This window comes from Gadus morhua, chromosome 6, assembly GCF_902167405.1.
Source record: "Gadus morhua chromosome 6, gadMor3.0, whole genome shotgun sequence".
Taxonomy (NCBI): Eukaryota; Metazoa; Chordata; class Actinopteri; order Gadiformes; family Gadidae; genus Gadus; species Gadus morhua.
Window position 1 is genome coordinate 9,555,274 of NC_044053.1, and position 27,738 is coordinate 9,583,011.

The following is a 27,738-nucleotide window of genomic DNA, read 5'->3' on the forward strand; positions in this document are numbered from 1 at the left end:
ATGTAACATGAAAAAAAAATCTCGAATTTAAGTTTTAACCAATCATTTATCACACTTAATTGGACATTGTTTATGTCTAATTGAATATCTCTTCTCCCATACCATGAACACATGGCCAACCCCCGCCCCCCCCCCCGTTACTCCCCCAACACACACTCACACGTATCCTCAAAGTTATTCCGCGGACGGTTCCTGGTTCCTATGTTGTGCGTTTGTGCGTTAGGCGCTTATCGGACTACAGAGCGCTGCGCGTACCTGTGCCATAACCCAATTTGGAATACGGAAATCAGCATGATCGACAACAATACATGCTTCTTCTCCACATTGGATTTAGGAAATTGGATTTAAAATGTTGTGACCACACTTTCTGGTCCGTGGATCGAGCCGCCGTGTGGGACGTCGACGATCTCAGGGGCTAAAAATACATCTCTTTAAAGTCCTCGAGCGGAACGCTGTGATGGTGAGCGTTTACGCTGTGACACAGACCGTCAATGCAAAGGAAAGGCCAGCCAGGAACAGGACCAACACAACGGACCCCAAATCCGACCCTCGGTGATCAAACGATGCGCGTAAAGGGAATGAACCGGCGAGGAGCACTGCGCATCACCATCAGGATACTATCGGCGTGATGTTCAATACGTCGGGCATCGAACTCACTTTTCACAATAAAGAGGATATCTCCGAAGTTATCAATGGCACCGTGCAGCGTTGGTACAACGTACCTGGTACTATTAGTCCCACGGCCATGTGGAACGAGTCTTGCGGCGAGCAGTTGCTGGATTTCGGCCGGCCGGAGAAGATGGTTATCGGTGTGATGTTGGCGATCATCACGGCGATCACAGTGATGGGAAACACGTTGGTGGTAATAGCAGTGTGCGTTGTAAAGAAACTAAGACAACCTTCAAACTACCTTCTAGTGTCCTTAGCAGTCGCGGACCTATCCGTGGCCATAGTTGTAATGCCGTTCGTAATAGTGACAGACCTAACAGGAGGCAAATGGCTTTTTGGAGAAGTGTTCTGCAATATATTTATTGGGATGGATGTAATGTGCTGCACTGCCTCCATCATGACCCTCTGTGTCATCAGTGTCGATAGGTAAGTTGCAACGTTTGGCGGAATGGTCAAGGCGCTGTTCGCCAGAATTACGCATGTTTGTACGCCCTGTGTTTTTAATGATCAACTATCGAATAGCACTTGCAATACATCAATGTGTAAGTGTTTTAGCATTGCTGTGATTTTTGTGTTTCGGGTTTGTTTAAAATAACTAATGACTGAATTGTAGGGCCCTGTGCCAAAATAGAAAATTATCAATTTACGCACGATAAGACTCTTCAAGAAATAAGGGCTGCAGGAGCCAACAGCCGTTTAGGCGAATCCCCCAAGAGGGGTCCCAAGAGGGCCACTCTTGAGACCCTTTGGTGCGGTTAAATCAATTGTCAAATGCGTTTATAACCAACAAGCAGAGTGTAATTAATTGTCATTATTTCTAAATTGGTTAGAGACTGCGGTTCCACTTAGGAAGTTATCAATAAAGTGCGCTTTGTATTTCCATTTTTACATTATTTTATTTAAAATCCAATGTAAAATCTACATTAAATTATGCATACAGATTTCATTCATACAATCTTATTTCAATTTAAAGCATGGTACTTATATGCAAAGCTCATGGGCCTGGTCGTATCTATTCCATAAATCCTGTGATGTGACATAGCCTACAGGCCATAGTCATCCAGCTTATTCTGATGTATAGACTTTTGCCTATAGTCAAACTAAAACAAGTGTATGAAGCTAAATCTAACAGGGTGTATTGATATAGACAATTAAACATAGTTTAATTATTGATACCAGAGCAAACGCTAATTATTTAGCCTATTATTCAGCCTCTCCTATTGGGTGTAATTTGTTGAGTCTACTGAGTGAGTCCATGGACTCCTCCATCAACAGTCAATCTACTGCGGAAAGCAGTAGAATCAAAATCAGCGAAATAATTACAACATACAAATTTGAATGCAGCGATAGGACAGAGGATCACTGTCTGGGAGACTGATTATACCTTTGGATTTTGCCCAAATCCAGGCTTCAGTTGCAGCTTCTCGTCATTCCATTCCAGTGTGAAAATAACAGCTCAGTGAGGAATTGATGATCAGATTATGTCCGACTTCCCCTAGGGCACTCATTCCATGACCAGTTGGAACAAACGCAATCCCCCCCAGTGGCAGCTTATACCTCCATGACGAGAAACAGGGACATGGATATTGACCCTGTGGGCATTAAATGTATTTTTGCTACAACAAATGGGCTGCAAACCAAGATATACATAAATGCACATCTGAGCCTAGAGTAGAGCTGTGACCAATAGGGACTTGCAATAGTACTAGGAGTGAGGTCGGGGGTCAAAGTGAGGGGTTTAGGTTGGATGTTAGAGCGAAGAATGGGAATGGGTTGATTTGTGGATATGTTGTCCTGGATCTCCCTGCAGTGAACTCCCTACCAATGCCAGTGCCATATTTATGGAGGAAATAAGTCACCAGAGCCTTGGAGATAATAGGAAAATGCAGGTGTGTTGACCCTGCTGGCAAGCAAAGGAAAGCTTCCCAGATCAGTTAACCTCTGTCGGAGTGGGAGCCAGGGTAGTGGTCACTGGTAAGATGGCCTTCTCGTCTTGGACAGGAACTTATTGAACCATTGTCCATTAATGTGCAAATGGGTTCGACGGGAGAGGGGCTTCAGATCGGTGTCTTATTGGATCCATCTCCCGGAGGGTGTGGCGGCAGCTCAGCGGGGGCTCATGTCATTTTGATTGATCAATTGTATCTGCGATAAGGATAACAGCACACACACACACACACACACACACACACACACACACACACACACACACACACACACACACACACACACACACACACACACACACACACACACACACACACACACACACACACACACTTTGGGACTATCAGGTCTAACAGGATAAGCCGTCACATGGCACGTCTAGGGTAGACAGGTTTCTGGGCAATGTCACCGTAGATAGGTTCCAGGGGGCAGATAGCGTAGACAACAGATAGACAAGCGTCAAGATGGCAAGGATTGGTTGTGACGTTAACTGTGTTAATCCCAAAAGCCCGGGATATAAAAGTGCTTAAATAGCATGTGGTTCATTACCTTTAATATAATTAAGACAGGTATGGATCGAAGACAGATAGGTCGTTAAAAGGTCAGATTTGAGTCGTAATATTAGGATTTATGCACGTCGCTTTTCTTTGGTAGATTCACCGGCCTTTTCCATCAGATCCATGTAGGCTATAAGGCATTAGTGAGATTTGTTTTTTCCGGTAATCGGTGTAGATGGATGCTTCCAATTTATGTGATGTCCTCTGCCATCCCCCAAAACCATTTTTAGGATTATTATCGTTCATTTAAAGATTAAGTTAATATTTTAAGGATTATTCAATTGGGTAAAAAGATTGAACAATTACTCACACGCAGGTTCATTAATGAGCAGCGGAAACACAAAAAACAAGTTTGCAAACAAGTTTTTTGTAACTCAGTTAACTAGAGCAAGCCTTACAACCTTTCAGAAGTACAAGGGCCAATTCTGTCTATTTATTTATGCAGTCACATTATAAGCTTCCAGTCAATGATATTAGAATGACACTATCGACAAACAATATGCAAAAGAAAGACAAACAAACACATTCACTTCTGGTATAGCAATGTACATCATCAGGATTAATCAGACCCCATGCAGTACGATGTTGTTTATACATGGATAGCACTGCTGTAGTTGCTAATGTGACCAGCCGTTTATGGCCACAAATGGTTTATTGCCCTCTAGCTGTGAGCGCAGCCAACCATGTTGGCAAACGGCAAACCGTTCTCTAAGCCAGAGCTAAGCAGCCCATTTAGGTTGGGCATGACAGAACAAAGCTTGTATGAGCACTGTAACATCCAGCAATGACTCTGTGTCGTGTTTCTAGATGAAGTTGGATGATCAGCAAGGGATCTCGGGTCGTGTTTGAATGACACTGAACTACAGGAGGATTGCATCAAACGTTGCTTTGAGGCAGTACTGTTTTTTGAAAGAATACAACCCAAACAATGCTTCAAACATCAGATAGGAGAGTTGGAAATTGGATATAAAACACAACTCCAATAGCCCATAACTGATAAGGAACTAATTTGAATGCAGGCACTATGTATAAAAATAAAAAGAATCGTGCCAGATTTTCCTACAGACAAACTTCATTTGAACCGTGTTTTTGAAAACATAATGCCCAAAAGGATTTCAAGTATTACAAGTATTTTCAAAGTATTACATCAAGCAAAAACAGGGCACAGAGTACAAGCGGGAATGCCATCGCTCGTTACTGCTGTGGCTAACGACGGACCCTACAGGCGCGTATTGATCAAATGTTCTTTAAAGACATGGAATCACCAAATTACAGGTGCTCTACTTTATGGCTAGATATTTCTTGTTTTTATGAAATTGGTGGAAGTGCTACGGGCCTATTAGGTCGGTCCGTCCTGTGTGATGTGGCTGGCAGCGGCAGTGGCGGGGGCAGCTGCAGCCGGGGGGTTAGGGGGGGGGGGGGGGGGGGGCAATAGCACAGAGGCGAGGGTCACTCTGGAGGACAGGATACAGCAGATTTATGAACCATGTCCAAGTTTAGTTGAATAGAAGTGTCATGACATGATAACTCATCTCGCTACAATCAGAAGATGCAGATTTGACTTTGTGGGGTGACAGTTTATTGGGTGTAAATTCTGTTTGTAACCATTGTTATGAGCACTACCAATTATTCAGCAGATGTTTTTTATTGGGCAGCAGGTACTTGTAAGGAATCTTGCTCTGCAGCTAGACTGTGGACACTGGGAATCAAACCCAGTTCCTTTGGCGTACATCCTTGCCACTTTACGATCACACCTAAGTGTGTCTTATATAATATGCATTGAAATATTCTTGGGTATTTTTGGGGTTTGTGTGCCCATATTTCACCGCTTCTTTTAGTTGCATCACTTTCGGGTTTCGACAAGAGTCTATAATAGTGATGGACTGCACCAACTTACTACTCTATATAAAATATACCTGTGGGATGGAGGGTGAGGGAGGGAGAAAAGATGAATGGGACAGAGGGGAGAGGGAGGGAGAGAGAGAAAGGGTGGGAGAAATGCTAGAGAGAGGGAAGGAGCAAGCAAGAGAGTGGGAGATAAAAATGGGAGAGATATAGAGAGGGGAATAATGGGAGCGGGAGGGAGATGGCAGGAGGTGGGGGTGACAACAGAGACTTCACAGTGGCTCGGAACACACAGTGGTGTTGGGATCGTATGGTGTGGTGTGATTGAGCGGGTCAGCAAGCCTTTCTAGAGTGCTGTCTAATCAGTTGTAAACCACTCCCAGTACTATCACGTGCAAGCGCTTATTTATAAATCGGCAGGCCATATGTTGTTGTGTAATCTTTGATTGGTTTATCTGATAGCTTATTTACAGTGTCTGGACTTCATATGGTTCTATGTTGCTCTTAATGCGTTAATTATTCATGGAAACGTTTGAGCAAAACACATCCCTTCTTTCATAGTTTGCCAATGAGCATTTTTTTGTTCTTCTGGTCAAACAAAAGGTTTTCAAAGCAGAATGTAAAACCCACAATTACAATCAAGGTGTTTCAAAAATGCAATCCCTACTATTTATTCTGAAAACCAAAAATATTAACATATTGAACACATAATAATAGTGGCTTTGGCCTTCTGCCTTGAACACCTTTGTTTTTCATATCAAGTTTGTACAGCAAATGTACCTCATCAAACAACAAATAAATGTAATAGTCTTTCAAACAGTTTTGAAAGTGACTGACATTTCCACAGATGTGGTTCACAATATGTTTTGAGAAGAGCAGCTGTCCTTTTGAGCTAGAGCAAATTCATCACTTCCCACTTGGGGCGACTCGCATTCGCGATGTACGTGATTCGGTCTCCGCAGACGCCTCTCTGCTGCTATGCCAGACACACTCACGGACGGCTAACCATTTGTCACCTTCAACGGCCTCAGCCGCCGCTTCCACGCTCAGTTGCAAAATGAAACTAATGCGGTGGAGAGCAGTCTCGCTCAGCCAAAGAAAACAGGGAAAACGAAGAAAAGGCGGACAAAAAGGGCATTATAAAGTGCTTTTGTGATGTATTGGGCACCAGATGGAGATTGTACATTCCACGGTGTGTTCCCAGGCTCAGGAAGGGGCTTGTGTCTGGAGTGGGTTTCTCTGGCTTGCCTGACCTCTGACCCATATCCTTAAAAGTAACTCTATCCTAGGCGGTGACTGGGGCCAACCACAGTGCATGTTCAATTTTTCAAGAGTCATGAATAAGTGATTGATTGTCTACAGTGGGGTGGGGGGGGGGGGAAGGTGGGCTTTTCTAAACTCCCGCCGCTGTCTGGGATTGAAATAGGGCACGAGGATCAAGCGGGAATGCTAACGCGCTCCGTCTCTTTTCTGAAAGAGACCGACCTCCAACAAACATACAGGAAACATCCGACTCATGTCACACTTTCAAAAGGGTAGATGGCGTTGGGGCGCCCCAGGGGCTCACCGGGTAGAGGGCGTACCATATAGGCTCAGACCTGATCGCAGCGACCCGGGTTTGAATCCTGCCCGTGGGGTCCTTTGCTTCATGTCCTCCCCTCCATCTCCAATACCTTGCTTTCTATCTCAATCTATAATAAAGCATAAAAAAATGCAAAAAAAAAAATAAATAAAGGACTAGATCGCCAAAGGACACTGGGCAGGGGAGGGGGTTGTGGGGGGGAGGGGAAGTGCAGGGGATGGTCCAGGGTCGTGGCTAGAGAGGCCCCTGCTGGTGACGGCAGCGTGCATGTGTGTGTGCGCCAGTGGAGCCATCCCAGTCGGCAACATGGCTGATGTGTGGATCCCTGGAGACGGCACACACGACCTAGCTGAGGCTTCCTCGGGTAATGCGATGTGACACTTTGGGTACTCTCTCTCTACGCTCTCGCTGTACCTCTCTCACTCGGGGTCTCTCTCTCTTCACTACTCTCCCTCTCTGCCTCTCTCAATTGTGGTCTCTCTCTCTTCAATACTCCGTCTCTACCTCTCTAACTCGGTGTCTCTCTTCCTTCACTACTCCCTCTCTACCTCTTTCACTCATGATCTCTCTCTTATCACCACTCTCTCCCTCTATGGCTCTCGGGAAATGTCTAATTTGTGGTCTCTCTTTTCTCTATTCTCTCTCTCTCTCAACCACTCTCTCTCGTGGCCTCTCTCTACCTCACATCTTCCCAGCATTCTGCCACCTTCTACACGTCTCCAAATCTCTCCCTCTTTTGTAGCTTCCCTCGCAAAAACTGCCTATCTTTCACTTCCTCTATTCTACCATTTTTTGTTTCTCTATCACTATGTTTTGCTCTCCATTTCCACCCTCTTCTTTCACTCACTCTTCTCTATCTACACACACACTCCCTCTCACACACTCTCCCTCCCTCTCTGTCTTTCTCTTTCTTACATTCATTACGTCCCGTTCTCTAAACGTCTTTGCTATCTATTTCTCTATTTCCCGCTCTCTCGCTCTCTCTCTCACACTGACCCTCGATCTATCTCCCTCTCTCTCTGACCCTCTATCTATCTCTCTCTCTCTCTCTCTCTCTCTCTCTCTCTCTCTCTCTCTCTCTCCCATCCCCTCTCTCTCTCACTGACCCTCGATCTATCTCCCTCTCTCTCTGACCCTCTATCTATCTCCCTCTCTCTCTCTCCCATCCCCCCTCTCTCTCACTGACCCTCTATCTATCTCCCTCTCTCTCTGACCCTCTATCTATCTATCTCCCTCTCTCTTTCTCTCTCCCATCCCCTCTCTCTCTCTCCAGCCCCCTCAGAGCCCTGATCTGGGTCCTCCTCCTCCTTGTAACACACAGAGAGGAGCAGCCTTCTCCCCCTCCTCCCCGCGCTTTCTGCTCAGATCGAAGAATAAAAAACAACCACAAGTACGCTCACACAGCCAGAACAGACCAAGGGTTTGTCCTTTTGTTAACGTGTTGCTCGGCGTGTAATATCTGTGAGGGATTTCACAAACCCTGGAGGGGTGCGGATATTCATAGTTCACTCGTAAGCCAGAGTATCTTCTCATTCAGTACACTGCCACTCTTGATAATCCTCAAAGAGGAACGCAGTGTTTCCCAGTGAAAAATCCATTACTGCTCATCCAGTTGAGTTAAATAATAGTCATGGTCGCAGCGGGGGATCCCAATGGGAAATATTTCGGGGAGAGAGGGAGCTGCGCTGGTTGTGTAACTCAACAAAAGGCGTCTTCTCCTTTGAAAAAGACTGTACTGTACTCCCCGTGCTCAGTGCTGAAGAAACACCCCCAGAAGCAGGGAGGGTGCAGCCCGCACTGTACACGCTCCCAGTCACAGTTCAAACACCCAGAGGTTTGTAATGAATCAACGTCGTCGTTCCATCCCTTCCAGCGAGATGAGAGACGTCTCCGTGTGGACGCCTACAAAAGAGGCGCACAGAGCAGAGCCGCTGCTGGCAGGCGGCGCTGTCACCTTATGACGCCATGACTCAGAAGCCCTCCTCAGAGACTTCACTGTTTCATAACCGCGTCGTTAGATGTAGGCGAAGATGTCGAGTTTGACCTTGGGTTTAGCAAGGCTTTTTTGGTTTGCGATTTTTATGCATTATTTCATACAGAGATGGAGCGATAGGAAGGTATGGGGACAATATGGTACGCGCTCTACCCCGGAGCGAGGTCTTTCGACCAATTTGAGGTATTAGTTTTGTCCGGTAAACCTCTTCTTGTCGCTAGGGCTGGATTAAAAACAAAGAATTCAGCATGCAGAGTTCATTGATATTTCTGAATATAAATTCTGAAGCGCATTTTATGAGAATTCAAATTCTGTTGGGTGCATCTCAAACGTTTATTTGTAAATAAAGCACATAGTGCATCATGTGATGTGTATTCCTATATAGTACAAAACTGTATGCCATGGCATGAGAATATATTGATTTTGATACAACGCCAAGGAAGCAGGCCTTGCACACACACTTCCCTCTGACAGTTGAGGTGTGTTTCCTGGGGGATAGATAACAGACGGGCTTGCTTGAAAATAGAAACTGACAATGTGTTGTTGGGCATTTGAAAAGTATTTAAAAAAAGACATAATGATGAGAATAATGATGTGTCGATGAACATTGTTCCAAACTGCAGTTCATTATTGGACTTCAAGATGCCAGCCCCTAAATCACTAATCTGAGGGCCCCTGAAACCAACCTTCATGTTTCCCCAAAGGGCAAATCATGCTCCAAAGCAGCCTCTAAACCAAGGCTCTCTACAGTCCTATCTAGAATACAGCCTGGTTCAACTATTTCTCCCCTGCCGCCCGGATCTGACATTTCTTTGTCTTCTTAAGTCTCCATGCTTATAGCTGTAGTCTTTTTCCTCTGATGAGGAGCTTCTGAATGAACCCTCTAACAGCTGTAGTCTTATTCCTCTGATGAGAAGCTTCTGAATGAACCCTCCAACACCCAGCAGGGTCATAAGAGGTTTACAGTAACCCGAGTGTTGGTTATCTGTTTGCGAGAGGCGTAGCGGAGAGTCCCTTCTGGAATAAGTCAGTACTCTTTATGGTGTATTGTTATCTCTGTACGCCTCCTGCACGCGACGAGCATGTCGACAATCCCCGCTCGTTACTGGACTGTTAGCAGCTTAGGGAACCAAAGTGCCAACGGCGTTCAGTTTTGAATGCAGGTGCTGCTAGCAATGCATGGTCTGTTTGGAATGACAAGTCAAGATCATTATTCACCTCTAATGAGCTGCATGCAGGCAGACCGCTGAGTCATATAATAGATTGGCCACGAAATAAGCCCGCGAAGCCACAGGCACTCACATGACCGTGCACACTCACATACGCACACAGACATACACAAGCCCACACACACGTCGCCCACACGCATATTCATGCCTGCGCACTCCCGCCTGTGTGCAGCCGGGCACACATTCATGCACACACGCATACACACAAACACACATACACACATGCGTGGACACATGCGAACATGTGCCCGCACATGACCTTGTGCACCCTCAGCACACACACAAAAAAAAAAGCAGCGCATTCATAATTCATATTTCCCTGTGGTGGTCCATATGTAATAATTAACATAGAGTTCTGTGTGATTAAAGATTACTCCCTTTTCCATAGGGTAATCAACCACAACATAGTTTCATGTTTCATGATCATAAGGCGTCAACAATTTATGTAAATGAACATTTTTGATTTCAGATAAATACTTTAAATATTTCTTTTTCAACTAGATGTACATAGCTCATTCCTAGTTCTTCCATATGGTAATATTAATTATACCAAGAAAATATAGGTTATGTGTGAATCAGATTGCATGTGTGTGTGTTCAAACAACATCTACTATGAGAGACTCGAATGATGCCCCCAGTTCCTGTGGGAGCGGCCTATAAAATAAATATTAGTTCATTTAATATCGTCTCGCCTCGGCTATCACGTGCCCACATACACATACCCGCACACTCACAGGAGTGCGTGTATGTGCGCTTGTGAGTGTGTGCGTGTGTGCACTCACTCAGCACTCCAAATGCATCTTCATCGGTGTAAAGCTAACTGCAGCAATACCTTCTAGGATTTACACCTCAATCAACAGCAAAGAGATGAAATGTAATTCACGGCATGTTCCGTCACACTGATGGAATAAACCTCATCCTGTGGAGAGTTCCTGCTTGCCCAAAGAGCTCAACTAAATCCTGAAAGTTTTTTACACTGTCCTCTGCAACAACTAAAAGGACTACTTCTGAAGGATCCTTCCTTGATCATTTTTTTCTGCCCTTTATGGCGCGAGGTATAGAGGGTGTTAAAATGTATGGACAGATAAGCCCTGTCAGACTGTATCCTCGATTAAGGGCTCTACAAATAAAATCGACGCAGCTTGACTAGTAATGGGAAAAGTCCTGGGTTCCAGCTACATTATCTGTGGCCTACCCTGAGCAAGATGCGTATAGGGGGGGGGGGGGGACCCCAGAGGCATCCCTGCTTGAGCGGATGTGAAATGTGTTGAGGAGCCCAAACATCGGAGAAATAGAACAAAGCTTTCAAACAGCTGTGGGCTGTTGTCACAGACAATTTATATTGTGTTTGGGGCTCTAGGTCTTTGTTTCTACAATTTATTTTGATCAGAGGGGCAGGATTGTGTAGCGACAATGACGAGGGTGTTTAGACTTCCAGCGATGCTGAGTCAATTCCCTAATGTCTGCAGACCACCCGTCAGCATCCAGGAACACGATGAAGTCCCCGCTACTTGCTCCTTAGTGACAAGAATGTATCTATTTACATTTACTGAAAGTCGTTTGGATATAACATATTTATTCTGTCTACATTGAAACACTATAAACACAATTGTAGTTAATACTGACCTGTTATTGTATTGCATTCCATTGAATTGGTGTCCTTGTGGTTGACCTCAGTGACATACACTGGTGAGTGATGAGGTCTGACTGTGGATTGTGCGTGGATGATGGCTGGTATAAGGAGCCTCACCAATCAGTCCCGAGTGGAGCTGATTGGGCTGGCTGAAGTTGCACACCTGTTGTGCATTGAGAAATCACTATACACAGGTTATGCCGGTTACCACCAAACACACTCGAGGATATCTCCTGCATGGAAACGTGGAGCACCGGTGTCATTCATCATTGTCTGCAAACCTTACAATAAACCGATAGTTACGAATGTAACTACGGTTCTATGAATCCTGGATGACCGCCAGAGGCGGTGCTTAAAGCACTGGATCTCCACCTCGCGCATGCGCATTTCGAGTACCTAATACCAACATAGTCACCTGTGACCCCCACGTGACACCGGGAAGGCTATATCTTCCGGTGTCATTAGAGGATCTGTTCCTAGAATCTTCTCGCGAGAACACAAGGATTCTGAGTGACTGAACGCTCTGGCGGTCATCCAGGATTCATAGAACCGTAGTTACATTCGTAACTATCGTTCTATTTCATCCTTACTGACCGCCAGAGGCGGTGCTTAAAGCACTGGATGACCCATACCAAAAAGGTCACAAAGAATCCAACACCCACCTCACTCATTGGAGATAGCAGAGCTTGGCAGTAGGACCACACTCATCGGGTGAGGACTGGCGACGTTGACGCGGTAAAACCTTGTAAAGGTGCCCGGTGACGTCCATGATGCCGCGGCACAGATTGACTCCAGGGGTACACCTCTTAGTGCGGCCCATGATGTTGATACGCTTCTGGTGGAGTGGCACCTCAACCCGGATGGCGGGGGGCGGCTACTGGCCACATAGGCGTGTTTAATGGTGTCGACGACCCAGTGGGACAGCCTCTGTTTAGACAAGGCAGAACCTCTGTTAGGGCCACCGTGACACACAAACAGTTGCTCGGACTGCCGTATACCGGCCGTAGCAGCAATGTAAGCCCTAAGCGCCCGTACCGGGCACAGCATCTCGGACTCATTCCCCTCAGATGGGGAGTTAAAACGTGCCAGCTGGATAGGCTGGTTAAAATAGGTGCGTGAAAGCACCTTGGGCAGGAACGCCACATTGGGCCATAAAACCACACCTGAGCCATCAGGGTTCCACCGCAGGCATGTATCTGCCACGGATAGGGCGTGCAACTCCCCGACCCGCTTCGCAGTGGTAATGGCGAGCAGAAAAGCCACCTTCATGGACAGCCACTTCAACCCTATCTGGGTCAGAGGCTCAAAAGGAGGTGATGACATGGCCTCCAGCACCAGGGGCAGGTCCCAAGCTGGAGTCCTCAGAGTCCTAGGGGGACGCAGCCTCAGGGCCCCCCTAAGGAAGAGGGACACCAACCTGTGGCACCCCACTGTGGCTCCGTCAAGCATCTCATGTCGGGAAGAGATAGCAGCCACATAGACCCTCAAGGTGGAATGAGAGCGACCATCATCCAGGAGGGACTGCAAAAACTCCAGAACGGTGGCCACGGAGCAACGCGCTGGGTCTACTGCCTTACCCCTACACCAGTCAGAGAATAACTTCCATCTGTTGGCATACTGTGCTCTGGTAGATGGTGCCCTGGCATTCAGAATAGTGTTCCTGACGGTCTCAGTGCAAACATTCAGCAGTGAGTCGGGCCCTGCAGCGGCCAGGCCCAGAGCTGGAGGCGACGGGGATCTGGGTGCCAAATCTGGCCCCCCAGCTGTGAAAGGAGGTCCTTCCTGCAGGGGAGGCGCCATGGAGAGCTGCAGCAGAGCCTGCGCAGCAGTGGAAACCAGAGTCTCCCTGGCCAGTAGGGGGCCACCAGAAGTAACCTGTGGCCCCGCAGAAACACCCTCTGAAGTGTGGGGAGGATCAGGGGCAGCGGTGGGAAGGCATACAGAGGACTCTGTGGCCAGTCGTGAGCTAAGGCATCCTGTCCGAGGGGGCCGGTCACCTCCGTCCAGGAGAACCAGAGGGGGCAATGTGCGGATTCCTCTGATGCAAAGAGGTCCACCTCCGCCCTGCCAAAGAGACCCCACATCGTCTCCACCACCTCCGGATGAAGCCGCCACTCCCCCGGTGGGGGCTTCTGCCGCGATAGAAAATCTGCGACCTGGTTCCGTTGCCCCGGTATGAAGACCGCCCGCACGCTGGCCAGGCGGGGATATGCCCAGGCCAACAAGTTCCGAGATACCCGGAGTAGCCGTGAAGACCGGGTCCCCCCTTGGTGGTTGATCTGAGCAACAGCTGACATGTTGTCGGATCGAACCAACACATGCTTGCCTCTCAAATGAGGCAGAAAATGATTGAGTGCTAGCTGTACCGCCCTGAGCTCGAGCACATTGATGTGAGCGTGGTTCTGGGCCGGCCACTGCCCTTGGGCAGTCCTGCCCTGCCAAACCGCGCCCAATCCCGATAGGCAGGCGTCTGTCGTGACCAGCTCCCGACGGGATGGAATGGTGCCCATGGGTACACCCACAGACATATACGACCTCTTCCTCCATGGGGACAGAGAGAAGAGGCACTGCCGAGACACTCTGACCTTTCGGTGCCTGTGCCACTTGGGGTCCAAGTGGAGGCCGTTCAGCCACATCTGCATAGGGCGCAGAGACAGCAAGCCGAGGGGCACCACAGCTGAGGCAGCTGTCAGCTTGCCCAAGAGCTGCAGGCAAAGAATGAATGGTACCATCCTGCCATACCCGAAACAGGGGGAGGCAGAGGAGGATGTCGGTCACACGCTGAGGTGACAGGTAGGCCCTCATAGCGTCCGAGTCTAGGACCATCCCCAGGTATGCGATGGGTCCAGGCGACTCTTCACAAAGTTCACCGTCAGGCCAAGCCGGGCCACGTGCAAGAGCAGCCGAGCCGTGTCCCGGGCCGCCTGAGACTGGGAAGGTGCACAGATCAGCCAGTCGTCCAAATAAGGCAGGACCTTCATGCCCTGCTCCTGCAGGGGTGCGAGAGCTGCCGCCACCACCCTGGTGAATACCCTCGGAGAGAGGGAGAGACCAAAGGGAAGTACCCTGAATTGAAAGTGCCGGCCGCGAAAGGCGAACCGGAGGAAGTGCCGATGGCGCGGTGCAATTGGGACGTGGAAGTATGCGTCCCTTAGGTCCACCGTGGTGAACCATTCTCCCCTTGCGACCACCCGCAGCGTGTCGGATGCGGTGAGCATGTGGAATGGCAGGACCTTCAGGAACCTGTTGAGTCCCCTCAGGTCGAGAATTGGGCGAAATCTGCCATCTTTCTTTTTTACTAGAAAGTATCTCGAGTAGAATCCTCTGGGGTGCAGCAGAGGATCCACTGGCTCGATTGCCCCTTTGGCCAGGAGGGTGGACAACTCCTGGTCCAGAGCTAAGGCCTCTGCCGGGTCGTTGACGACAGTCATTTTGACCCGGCTGAAGGCTAGGGGCCGGCGTCGGAACTGTAACTCGTACCCTTGGGTCAAGGTGGAAACCACCCAAGGGTCTGAAGTACAGGCAGCCCAGTAACTGAGCTGCTGATGGGAAAAACTCCCGACGACCGGCCCCAAGGGCCTAGCGCCTACCCCCCCGGCCTCCTGAGGCTCTGGGGGGCGTCGGTTGGGTTGTGGGGCACGGAGCTGCCAGGAAGGTAGGCGTTCGGGGGGCCGAAAGCCATCCGCTGGCTGTTGTGCAGCCCGCTGAGACCTACGTAGGCCACCGGAATAACCAGGTGGCTGAAAGCGCTGCTGGGGGACTGCCGAGGGGCCCCCAGGCCTGCTAGGAGCGGACACACTCCTATTTAGGCCTGACAGTTGCTGCCTGGTCTGCCTAGCTCGGGCAGCCCCCTCCAGTGCTTCCAGGGCAGCTGACCCAAAGAGCTCCCCTGGTTCCACCAGCACCGCACGAAGGACCCTCCTACATGTCTCCGTCAAGGGCGACTGCGCAAGCCACACCTGGCGGCGATTCTGCACGAGGGTGGACATAGTGCGCCCTAACTCCTTCGACATGAGGGCAAAAGCCTGCAATGAGGCGTCACTCAGACTCTGCAGCGACGGCTCGGCCTGGGCCTGCTGCAGAGAGGTCGAAAGACCCAGCAGCAGGTGGGAAAGGGAGTTCCCAATACGACCCATGCGCGCCGCTGCGTCGTAGGCCTTTGACAGGAGGTCGTCTGTGACCCTGCACTGTGGCCGAGGGCACCTGGCATTTGGCCTCAGAGCCTCTGGCCCCCCAGCTGTGAAAGGAGGTCCTTCCTGCAGGGGAGGCGCCATGGAGAGCTGCAGCAGAGCCTGCGCAGCAGTGGAAACCAGAGTCTACCAGAGCCAGCAGGCTCGACTGCTGGCATGCGGCCCAGCCCAACCTGTGCCGCATTCTGCATGGCAGCCAAGGTCCGGGCATCCGACGTCGAGTGGGATAGGGCCCTAGTGTCCCTCCAGCAAGCATGGAGCTCCTTCAGATACTCCTCTGAGGCCGGGACAGGGTTGCGCCTGAAGAAGGCGCTGGCCTGGGCTGACTCCGTCTGCACCGCGTCAAGCTGCAGGCGAGCCAGAGCGGTCCGCAGGACGGCCGCCATGGAGGTGTCTGCTGCCCCCTGCAGGTAGCCTTGTGCCGAGGAGCAGGAGGCCTCATCCAACGTGTGAGAGGCATCGCCCTCGGTCATAGCCTCATCAAAGAGGTTAGCCGAAGCCGCCAGAGAGAGGACATCGCTTTCAAAATGGGAGGAGGGAGGGCCGGGCTGTAGCCCCGCCAGCCCCTGACCAGTCCCAGGCTGAAGGGCCAGGAGGAGGGACCGGATTTGCTCCATATCGGACGCCAATCCGTCCACCCTAGCAGCAAGCCCGCCCCTTGCCTTCTTTTTGGGGGGGACACCCATAGCCGCAGCCCCATCATGCCGCCGCCGTCCCGAACGACCGGGCTGATTGGGAGGGAGGCTCATTAAAGCAGAGGGGTCGCTGGCTGCTGCCCGATTCTCCAGCTCTGCTAGCCTAGCCACTCTGAGCACCCAAGGCAGGAGGCTGCAGTTCATGCAGGCGCTGTCCGTGAGGCTCTCCCTCAGATGCTCGAGACCGAGGCAAGGAGGGCAACTGTCGTGGCCGTCCTCAGGCTCAAGAGGAGCCGCACAGGCGACACAAAGGTGAGCCATTATAGAGGCAGCCACCGGTAGCGTACTGGGAGCGGAAGCGAGAGCACTTCCCTCGCCAGAAAAAATGAAAAACCGAAACTAATTAGCCTGAGCGTGATCGCTGCTACTAATTATCAAACAAGGGCCAAATGCGGTGTTAACGGGAGCGGGAGCGAGAACACTGCCTTCACCAGAAAACTAAATCGACCGATATTATTTAGCTTGAGCGTAAGCGCTGCTGCTAAACAAGGGAGAAACCAAACAAAAACGTTACTGGGAGCGGGAGCGAGAGCACTGCCTTCACCCGTAAGTTGTAAGGGAAAAATAAATGGATGGTTAGAACAGAGCAAAGCTAACGGCTAACACAACAAACAATAACAGAGCAAGAGGCGACTAGTCACAGGTGACTATGTTGGTATTAGGTACTCGAAATGCGCATGCGCGAGGTGGAGATCCAGTGCTTTAAGCACCGGTCAGTAAGGATGAAATAGAACAGCTTTTAACATCCCCACCCTGGCCCAATCCCAAAGTGAGCCCTGAGGACTAAGGACTCACAGACTTAATTGATCTCAGGTGCTAAGTGAGCGAGTGTGTGAGGCCACATGGGCTGAGATAGGTATATGGGATTGGGGCAGCACTTAACAAGAGCACATGTTACCTTGGCAAAGTTTAATGACAAAGATGGTGCTGACACTTGCCGGTTTGGGAATTCTTTTTTTTTTTGTTTTTTGTTCTTTTGTAAATGCAATGAAAACAATCGGCTACAGTAATTTATTGATATTAGAAAATATAATTTTTACTTTTTAATACTTCAGTATAAAGGATGTATTGAATAATTTAGGTGATTATTGGCCTACACATAGGGCCTACTAAACATAAATCAGAACGGGCTACATTTGGCTGGATTATAAAAGGTGGTAGACTAATACTCTCAAGAGACTCTCAAGTCTCACGCATTTCAACCCATGCACACACCCATACGCCACACTTCGTATTTCTCACACAGAGAAATTACCAGTAGGCCTATAATAGCGCCCACCAATTTGCGCCGCTATTTAACAGTGGAACAAGTAGGAGTCAAATGGCTTCCCCGTACATAGGGTAACCAGACGTCCCCCCCCCCCACCGAGTCTCACTCTAACTCAGTTCAAAACTTGAGAGCCCTGCTAATATGGATAGCCGTTTGGGAGCAAAAAAGCCGGCTCTTGTTGGTGAGCTGATCCAAATGATCCGGCTCACTGAGTAAGGCCGAAATTCCCATCTGATCGCGCATTGACAGTAGCGTCGTCTTGTTGGTTACCTTCCTATTTCCCTCTGGTCTACGCGGTAAACGTCACAACGCTTTGAACTGTGGGTAATTCCCTTAGGTGAAGTCTGCTTTGATGCGGACTCACATAAAGGGCTCGATAGGCGTGGACTCAAACCCTCACGCCCTTTGGAATCCGACATTGTGACAGCGAGAACGCGCAATAGAGTCTGTGAGTCCGTGAGTCCGGACATTGGGATTGGGCCCCTGTGTCCTTGTCTGGGGGAGCCCAGTAAAAGCCACCATAGGAGGCGTGTAGCACTACGCCGTGTAGAATGCATAATGATGCATTGAAGTTGTATCTTTTAACTTTGTTTCAAAGAGTATTGATGTAATTAGTCATGATGTAAGGAACTGATCATGGCCACAGCCCACAAAGCTGTCCAGCCCACAGAAATCTCTTGTTCCATAGCTACATTTTACAACGAATGAGTGGGTTGAATCATTGGTTAGCAGTCGAAGAAGATTCCCTCTCATGACAAACCAAAATACGCCGCTGGTCAAAGCCATGCTATTTATAGAAATAATCTTCAGAAAAGGACATTAGGAATTTATTATTCTCTTTTAATTTGATGTTGATTAGAAAGGCTGAATTTGCATATTTAGCATTAGCCAGATAATGACAAGAAGCTTCAGTTTGTTTTCCCATTGGGTAAGCAAGCCACTAGAACACATTCAGACACAAAGACAAGGAAATTGCTATGGATAGATAAACTCCCTATTTAGTTGTATCTATACAAGGCAGTCCCAACATTAAGTAAATAACTTATTTTATGGTTTTAACGTACGCCTAACCTTCAGGATTAGATTTATGTTTTTAGATAAAATAAAGAATCAGATCGTTGTTTGTTTACATTGATATTGTAAATTAAGTCAGAAAGACACTATTATCTAGAGCGGCTTGTATTTGTAGATGCTCAATGTCATTAATGAGAAGGTAGGGCTAATAGGCATCTTGCTCAAGAATGCCTACAGGTAGAAATGGAGGTAGGTAAAGAGAATATGTTGAGGAAAAGGAGTGGATCTCAACAATGATCTTTACCGCCTTAGTGGCACCTAATCTATCGCATGTGTCCACACTCCAGCTCCGAGTCCTCCTTCTCTATGTGTCCAGCCTCTCTAATCATGGGTGCGTCTATATGATGACATACAGCTCAGGGAGCTTCTCAACCTGCCAATGTGCACTCGAGAAAAATTTCTGCCTCAAGGGCCCCCTGGTGGGCTCCCCGGGTTACAGCGCGGACCATGTAGGCGCAGTCCTGAACGCAGCGACTCGGGTTAAAGTGCGGACCATGTAGGCGCACTCCTGAACGCAGCGACCGGCGTTTGAATCCCGCCCCTGGTCATTTACTGCATGTCCTCCCCTCTGTCTCCCATACCTTCTTCTCTATCTCACTCTTTAAAAAAAGCATAACATTTAAAAAAAACATTAAAAAAAGGGGAGAAAATTATCAAATATAGATCCAATGTACAGCCTAGGAATTGTACCCTCCTGCAAGTACCACGGCCTGTGCTGAAGCGATATATATAGGGTCGTATGGGGAGTCATTCGCTGGTATTCACCGCCATCTATAACGGCTTCCATTGCGAATGATGGTGATTGCCAGTGTGGTGTAAACAGCCGGGCGCATGTGGGGAGCTGTGATGCCTGGGTCGTACCGGCTACCGCAGTGGCTTTATAACAATTATAAGAAACCGTGAAGCCGATTCCATATTCCCTTAAGGACCTATGTCAGGGGCAGAGCCGGCTGGGGCCCCTCGGGGTTCGTCCTGTCAATACACTGCATACTTCATGTGAGCTTTCACACACACGCACGCACGCACGCACGCACGCACGCACACACGCGCACACACACACACACACACACACACACACACACACACACACACACACACACACACACACACACACACACACACACACACACACACAAAAACATACACATTCACATAGGCTACATATACACGCACGCACAACCAATTACATCACATTTATCGAGCTGATGCTTATGCCCAAAGCGACCGACACGACTCATTCCTCACACACAAAAATACACACAAGCACAAAACCTATGCTATTAAAATCAACATCATTGTTAAAAGCTTCTTGCTCTTTTTGACCTTGAGGCCAACAAAAACTTCCTTTGAATTACTCTCTGAAATGATTTGCAGGCGTTTAGATTCATGCTGCGTTCCCATGGAACCCAGCGGTAGTCTGCAGATGGTCAGCACCTTCTGGATGGCACTGGACAACCAAACCAACAGTCAGATGTAATGGCAAGATGGCATTACGGATCACAAATGATGATGTGTTGATTTGCCGATGTCGTTTTGTTTACAGGAATGGCACAAAATATATTGAATACAATCATTTTCCGTCTATTATTCGATGTTATTATGTAGCAATGGATGTGGCTTTAAAATCAAAAGAGAATAGCTTCTCGTCCCATTTGTTCTTCCCGTTTGAAGAAGCTACGTAACACTCAGTTGTAAATTCCATCTCTGATGATGACAAAGAGTTAAAATAAAGTCATAATTATATCCGCATTGCAATCTACAATCTGCCTGAGTCAAGGTCAGCATAGCAGTAGACATTGATTGGTGGATTTCATTTCGGAAGTCTTTCTTCCTTCTTTTCATTCTGGATAATGAAAAAGAAAACATTAGAAATGTGGGGATAGTTTATCTCATAAGACACCTTCTGTTGGTAGTTTCCCCAGGCATCCTTGTATTGTTTTATCATAAAGTATAGCAGCATTCTCTCAATTTGCACTCTATGAGTATGCACTAAATTGCGACTACAGCAGGGTGTTGTGACTGCGCATTCGTCACAATGGTGTGGAGATAACGAAATGGTCTCGTTTGAGTGTATCACCCCAAAAAACGAAAGCAAAACCGAACCGACAAACGGCAATCCATTTCAGCCAAACAAAACAAAACTAAACAAAGTGTTCCACATTGATCGATGTACTTAAGATTCAGCCAGGAACACGGGGGAAGTGGGTGGGGGGTGGGGGTGGCGGGTGGGGTTAAAGGTTAAGAAAAGGACAAATCTTAGCTTTGGAAGGGTGAGTCAGAAAAGCGGCGAGTCAGTTGAAATGTTTCTCTATTTCTCGCTAATGGTCATAGAAGACGAATCTATTCTGGGCGATTTTTAACCACTCGGTTTCTCTCCTGATCTTTCCAACGGCCATGATGACGGAGATGGGGGTTCCTCGGGTGAGGGGGGATTTATGCTGCGTTCACCGAGCAGGAGTGGTCCTATGATGGGGGTCATGGCGTATGACACATAAAGATGGGTTTCATTTCTTCTTTATCTAGTTTTGGAGAGATGTTAGATGTTAGAGCACCATTACCTGGGTTTTACACACACACATACACACACACACACACACACACACACACACACACACACACACACACACACACACACACACACACACACACACACACACACACACACACACACACACAAACAACCCCCCCGTGGCAAAGGCACATATGTGCAGATAGTCACACACACAACGCTAGATCAAGGCTGACCCCTCTATGATAGGCAATAATCCTATTGGATTTAAGAAGCTTTGAAACTTGACATGTTTATATATTCTTTACATTCTTTCATCTCCCTGAAGCACAAATACAACTGCTACTGAGCTGTATCCAAAGGAAGGCAATTTCCTTCTCTCCCGCTCCTCACCTCAAACACCACAATGGTTCCAGCAGGATAGGAAGTTACAACTAATTCAACCAGCTATGTCTTGTGAGACCGTCCACATCCATCTTCTCAGGCCTTTTAGGGGGAACCAGAACTCCATCTATGCTCACCCCCCCCCCCCCCCCCCCCCCCGGAGGCATTGTGGTAAATATTTCACAGTATATCCGACTATCTTCTCTGGGAGACATAAAAGGATCTGAGTGGGGTTCCTAGAGAAGACCCAGCGTCAGACCGCCTTGGCATTTGCAAAAATAGCTCCCTTTCCCATGCCCTTGCTGGTAGCCTGGTGGAAGTAATAGACTTTAGACTTTAGACTCCATTAGCTCACAATGTTTTGTCTGAGGGATGGGCACCCCTCCCCGGCCCCGAGGCCAAGTACAGCTGAGGATGTGCTTCAAAATCCTCCAGAGAATATAGAAATAGCAGTATGTGTTTACATATAAAAACCCACACACAGACATATACAGTGCATGTAAATTAAACGAATCCCCCTGGCTCCCAGGCAGGCCATGCTTTGTGTTTGGTTGGTATTGTGTTGCTGACGTTTTGTTGGAGGTGGGAATAACAGCACTGTGCTACTGAATGAGATGACTCATGCCGAGATGTGAAATCATCATCGTCGTCGTGCTACGATTGTCAAAAACTGTGATTTATCCACGAGTTACGCAACTATTCTGGTGACACTGGTAGGCTGAATGCTAGTAGAAGGTGAACTGAGAACTTTATAGCTTCCTTGAAGGTGTGATACAGACAATGGGCTGATGAAAATGTAACACTTTAAAATGAGGGTACATTATTTGAACATTAACATTAGCTAATGCAGTACACATTTACTAATGGTGTTCATGTTTACTGACGGTGTTAGTTTTAACTAAGGTAATGGTGTTCAAGTTAACTACGGTTATGCATTTATACATTATTTAATATAGTAAGGATTAACCCTAACTCCTATGCTAATGTTATATAATAATGATTAGTATTGAATTAGCTAATGTAAATGGTAACTTGGTGTACCCTTGTGTGAATTACCATAAATATTATGCATTTGTATGTTTATGCTTCTATCGGCACACACAGAACGTGAAGTGGCTTAGATTTGCTCCTTGTGTTTGCATCCTCCCTGGGATTCATTGAAATATTCATAATCAGAGTCTCTAACGTGAGGAACACACACCAACTAAATAAATAAATAACTCCCCCCCCCCCCCCCCATGCTGCTCCAAATGGATGCAGCGTGATGTCACTTCCCCTCGGCAGTCACATGGTGCAACAGTCCCTGCCGGACACGCCGCAAGGAGTGACACGTCTGGAAGCCAGCCGCAGCGCGCTCTGGGCGAGAAACAACAGATTCCTCTCTCGGAGTCGTCTGAGCGTGTGAGCCGGGACGTGTGAGCGGGGATGTGTGAGCGGCGGCGTGTTAAGCAGGCGTGTGTGTGGGGGGGGGGGGGGGGGGAAGGAAGCACATAAGCAGGAGAGAGTGTGTGCCGCCAGGCCTCTCAGGGCCACCAGGAACCATCTGGACTTCATGTACGATCACCAGTGTGGTGGGAATTTTGGACCACGTCAATAGCTTCTGTTCGATACTGTTGAGAATAAAGAGTGATCTGAATTGATAACAATTAGGCTAATTTAATCGAGTAATAAAACATAAAACAACATACACCAATACATAATCCGAGGCCTCAGATGGAGATCACTGACAAAGCATTGAAAAAAGCAAGGACTTTTTATACAGAAGTGCTGAGAAGAGCTCTGCCCCCCACTAAAACTATAGTATTGGTTAACCAGATAGTAAACTATCGATGAACCTCCTCAGGATTTTGCTAAGGGGGGGACGCAGCCGTGCTTAGTCAGTTGGAAAACCTGGCTTCTCGACTTTCTCAAGGGGGAAGGGAAAGAAGGCATGTATCAACTCATACGACAACTCAATTACACCAGCCCAAGCTTCCATGAGAGCCACCCGGGACGTCTGGGTCTCCCCTCTCTGTGTGTCTCTGCCTCTTTATAAGACATTCGCTCTTGTGTGTATTCAAACAAAGCGTGCGTTTTGGGTGAAACAAGTCAGGTGATCAGGAACTTAAAGACACAATGTGTGAAGTGTGGGGTTTAAGGAGCTCATCAGAGGTCAGGGTAGATGGGGTATGGACCCTCGTTTCAGTATTGAACTGTGGGATATAAGGATAAACTCTGAACTTGTTCCTATTGCTCACACTTTGCTCGGTTTACCATTGACCTGGATTATCTATTTTCTTTGGTTCTCTTGCATTCAAACAAACTCTGCATGTGCAGTTTTGGGCTGGCACTATCTCAGTATGAGAGGAATTGTTATAAAAATTGTTTTTCTTGTTAACATGTTGGTATGTGCACGATTAGGACATTGTGATTATTACATAATAAGGAAGTCTAGAATCAATAAAACACACATTGTTGTAATAGAATGTTTTCTCCTAAAAATTGTGGATGGAGGGTTCCCCATATTCTCTCGGTCACCTGACAGCAGTATAAAATACAAAGATTAGTAGGATTTTTGCATAAAAGTGCCTTTGTACTCTCTCATAAAAGGCCAAAAATGAGTCACAGGCGGGAGCTGCACCCCTCAACTCGTTCAAACCTTTCGCTCTCTATCCCGCCCCCTCTTCTTTTGAATAATGCATTTGAGGAACAGTTTTGCATTGCTGTGTATTTATGTTGCATGTATTTAGGTGCATTCCACCGCAGTCCACACACCCATCCAGGGATCACCCACGCCCTCAGCTGACATTACCTTTCAGGACGCATTCTGCCCACCCATCCATCCATGAAGCCAAATTACATGTTTAGTGAGCTCTTCTGAATTCTTAAGCTAGAGAGGATAGGTATTTGGGGATTGGACACATGCAAATATTTATATAACCGAATAACAAGGCTTACCCGATGGGTTTCTTAAAGAGGGATAGAAAAAGGCACTGTGTTTGGTGTTTTGAATTGCTAAAAAATCTTGCCCTACAATTTATCCTGACCTTATATGGTTCAAAGCAGAACTCATTCATAACCATCTCATTAATGCAACATTGGTCATCCAACGACTCTCATATTACATAACTCTCTTATCAATGGTCTAGTTGGCAATGTTGATTATTTAAATGGATAAAACTTAACAAAGTAATGAGAGATAAGCCAATATGTTTTTAATAAGATGTGATTTTCATATAAACAGACACCATAAAGAGAAATATCCCAAAATCTTTTATATCCACAACAGTTAAATTTGATCATGTTACAATTATATAGAACAAGCCTTAGAATAGCATAGCAGTCAACATTTCGACAGCACAGGGGAATGAGCCACACACAGTCTTGCATGAGGTAATACTAATGCTAAAGTTTCAGTAGGAGCCACAACAACAGGATATTTTACAGTAAATAGCGAGTTCTCCTAAAGACATTGCATAAATAACACAATCTTTTTTGCCTGATGGGTTAACATACTCTGACAATTATAGGGGGATTACAAAAAGCAATTAAAAACCGCTTGCTTGTGGAGTTTTGTGGCTTGTTGCAAGCTAAGATAAGATAAACCACACTTTATTGATAAACCAATTCACGTTTAACAGTGCTGTTGGGTTTAGGGTTGTTACGTCCATGACAGTGAATACGCAGAGGCTAACAGGGAACCAAGTCGTGGATTGGAAATTAAAGCAACGCAGTTTAAATGTAGAACCATTTGTAATAGTTGAATAGGCATCTTATGCAACAGTGCTTGGATTGAACGGTGGCATGAACTTACCTTGTTCAATTCAATGCAGCGTTCAGAAACATTTGACAGAAAAAGAAAAACCCTTCAAAATGATTTTGAGGCCGAAAATCCGCTAGCATTATAAGTGTGTCAGGAGTAGAGGCCTCTTCCCCGCTATTCGGAGATAACTGACCCACTCATGCCTAGCGGCCTAAGCACCCACTCTCTACGAGTCTGACCCCTCTCTCTCTCTCTGCCGACAGGTACCTGGGCATCACCCGGCCGCTCACCTACCCTGCGCGGCAGAACGGCCAGCTCACGGCCAAGATGATCGCGGGCGTGTGGCTGGTGTCCGCCTCCATCACCCTCCCGCCTTTCTGCGGCTGGGCCAAGAACGTGCACACGGCGGGCGTGTGCCTCATCAGCCAGGACTTTGGCTACACCATCTACTCCACGGCCGTGGCCTTCTACATCCCCATGCTAGTCATGCTGGTCATGTACTACAAGATCTTCAAGGCGGCCCGCAAGAGCGGCGCCAAGCACCGCTTCACGGACTTTGCGCGGCGCGAGTGCCTGGAGACGGTGGCCAGCGAGGCGCTGCGCATGCACGGCCTGAAGCCGCAGGGGGGCGTGGCCGAGGAGTGCGTCACGCTGTCCCGCCTGCTGAGCCGCGAGCGCCGCAACATCTCCATCTTCAAGCGGGAGCAGAAGGCGGCGACCACGCTGGGGGTGATCGTGGGGGTGTTCGCCGTGTGCTGGCTGCCCTTCTTCATCCTGTCCACGGCCCGGCCCTTCATCTGCGGCGTTGAGTGCAGCTGCGTGCCCATTTGGCTGGAGCGCACGCTGCTGTGGCTGGGCTACGCCAACTCCCTGATGAACCCCTTCATCTACGCCTTCTTCAACCGCGACCTGCGCTCCACCTACCGCGACCTGCTGCGCTGTCGCTACCGCAACATCAACCGCCGGCTGTCCGCCGTGGGGGTGCACGAGGCGCTCAGGGCCTGAGGAACGCTCTGTACGTGAGTGCGTACGCCGCCTATGGATGCTATCTTCCTAGCCGCCGAAGCTGTCGTTTTTTAGCCCCGGATGCTAACGTTTCAGGTCAATGCTAGGGGGGAGAGGACTGGTTATGGCGACTTTGTGCTTTCTTATAATTGGACCTTTAAGGATGACCTGTTCACCGGTTGTAGATGAGACAGAGAGTGACAGAATGTGAGTTGCTGTCAGTGGAGCTCCGGCCACTCCGAGTAGGAAGGGAGGTGGGTGAGATCATTGCAGTCTGTATGACTCAGTCGACTTCGGAGGAGGAGACCCACTGAGCGTATTTGATGGGCTATTCAAGGTGACACTGGTTTTCTGCATATGCCACAGTTCTGTTCATGGCCTTAACAAAAAGAAGAGACGAACAGTTCATCTTTGCAGAGAGAAGAGCATCCTCTGTGGGAATTGTCAAAGATACTATGCCTCCCAAAACAGGGAGAGGTTGTAAATTGTCCATTAAGCTAAATCATGTCCAACTAAACGTAACTAGTTCCACTGGAGACAACAAAAAAAACGGAAGCGGGAGACCCCGGGATTGAGATTTTTGATCAACAAATTCTAATAATTATATCCATTTAATCTTCTCACTGAACACAAGCCTTATGAAACATGACTCAAATCAGTTGATAATTAGATCATAGGCCATAGGACAATCAGGAGCAACAACAATGTAGTCCAAGTCATGCATAGTCCTTGTAGTACATTTGGAGAATGTTAACGCTGGTCATGTTCAGAAGGGCCTTTTGGTGATGTCTGCATGAGAAACATTTCTCTAACATGCTGTTGTATGCATTAATCATGAGATATGAAATATGGAAAATAAGTTTGACATAGTTTTGCACCGTCGGAACTCGGCTGCGTCTCTCAGCCCATCAATCATTCACAACTGTAAGAATCAGATGAGGAGGAATATTAGACGCATTGTACCCAGAACCTTGTTTTTTTATTTGTTTCTGTGCTATCGTGTGATTTATCTAGCGTCAGTGTGAGCTGGAGTGGTCACTGACCGTTCTGCTCAAGATGGCAAAAGAAAGTTGAAACCACTCAAACACGTACAACTCAACGGTTGTCACTTCTGTAGAGTTCGGTCCACGGATACGGTCAAATGACCGCGCCAATCGGAGCCCTCCTCGACCTTCAACGGGTCTCCTCAACTGTAAATATCAACAGTCAGATGTGCTTTTTTTCTACCTCAATTTTTGGACGCTTATATTGGAGATATGTCATGTAAATAACATTATTTTCATGCACGCAATACTGTGTTGGTTATATTGTGGCAGGTCTAATCTAATGTGTGATTGCATTTTATGACTAATCTGTCATCGGCCTTCAGAAGCAACCTGGATCACGTCAGAAATAAAACAACACTTGGCTAAGA

At 47.7% G+C, this 27,738-nt stretch overlaps 1 protein-coding gene across 1 annotated transcript; it reads left to right on the top strand.

Annotated features, from left to right (window-relative positions):
* The first annotated feature begins 193 nt into the window (after positions 1-193).
* Positions 194-27,738, top strand: htr7c (5-hydroxytryptamine (serotonin) receptor 7c). Its single transcript, XM_030359490.1, has 2 exons — positions 194-1,095; positions 25,583-27,738. Exons 1-2 carry the CDS (start codon positions 629-631, stop codon positions 26,322-26,324), a joined length of 1,209 nt encoding a protein of 402 aa, XP_030215350.1. The 5' UTR covers positions 194-628; the 3' UTR covers positions 26,325-27,738.

Coding starts and splice junctions, on each gene's coding strand:
- htr7c (XM_030359490.1), top strand. CDS start 629: ATGTTCAATACGTCGGGCATCGAACTCACTTTTCACAATAAAGAGGAT. Junction 1,096..25,582: donor TGTGTCATCAGTGTCGATAG/GTAAGTTGCAAC, acceptor CTCTGCCGACAG/GTACCTGGGCATCACCCGGC.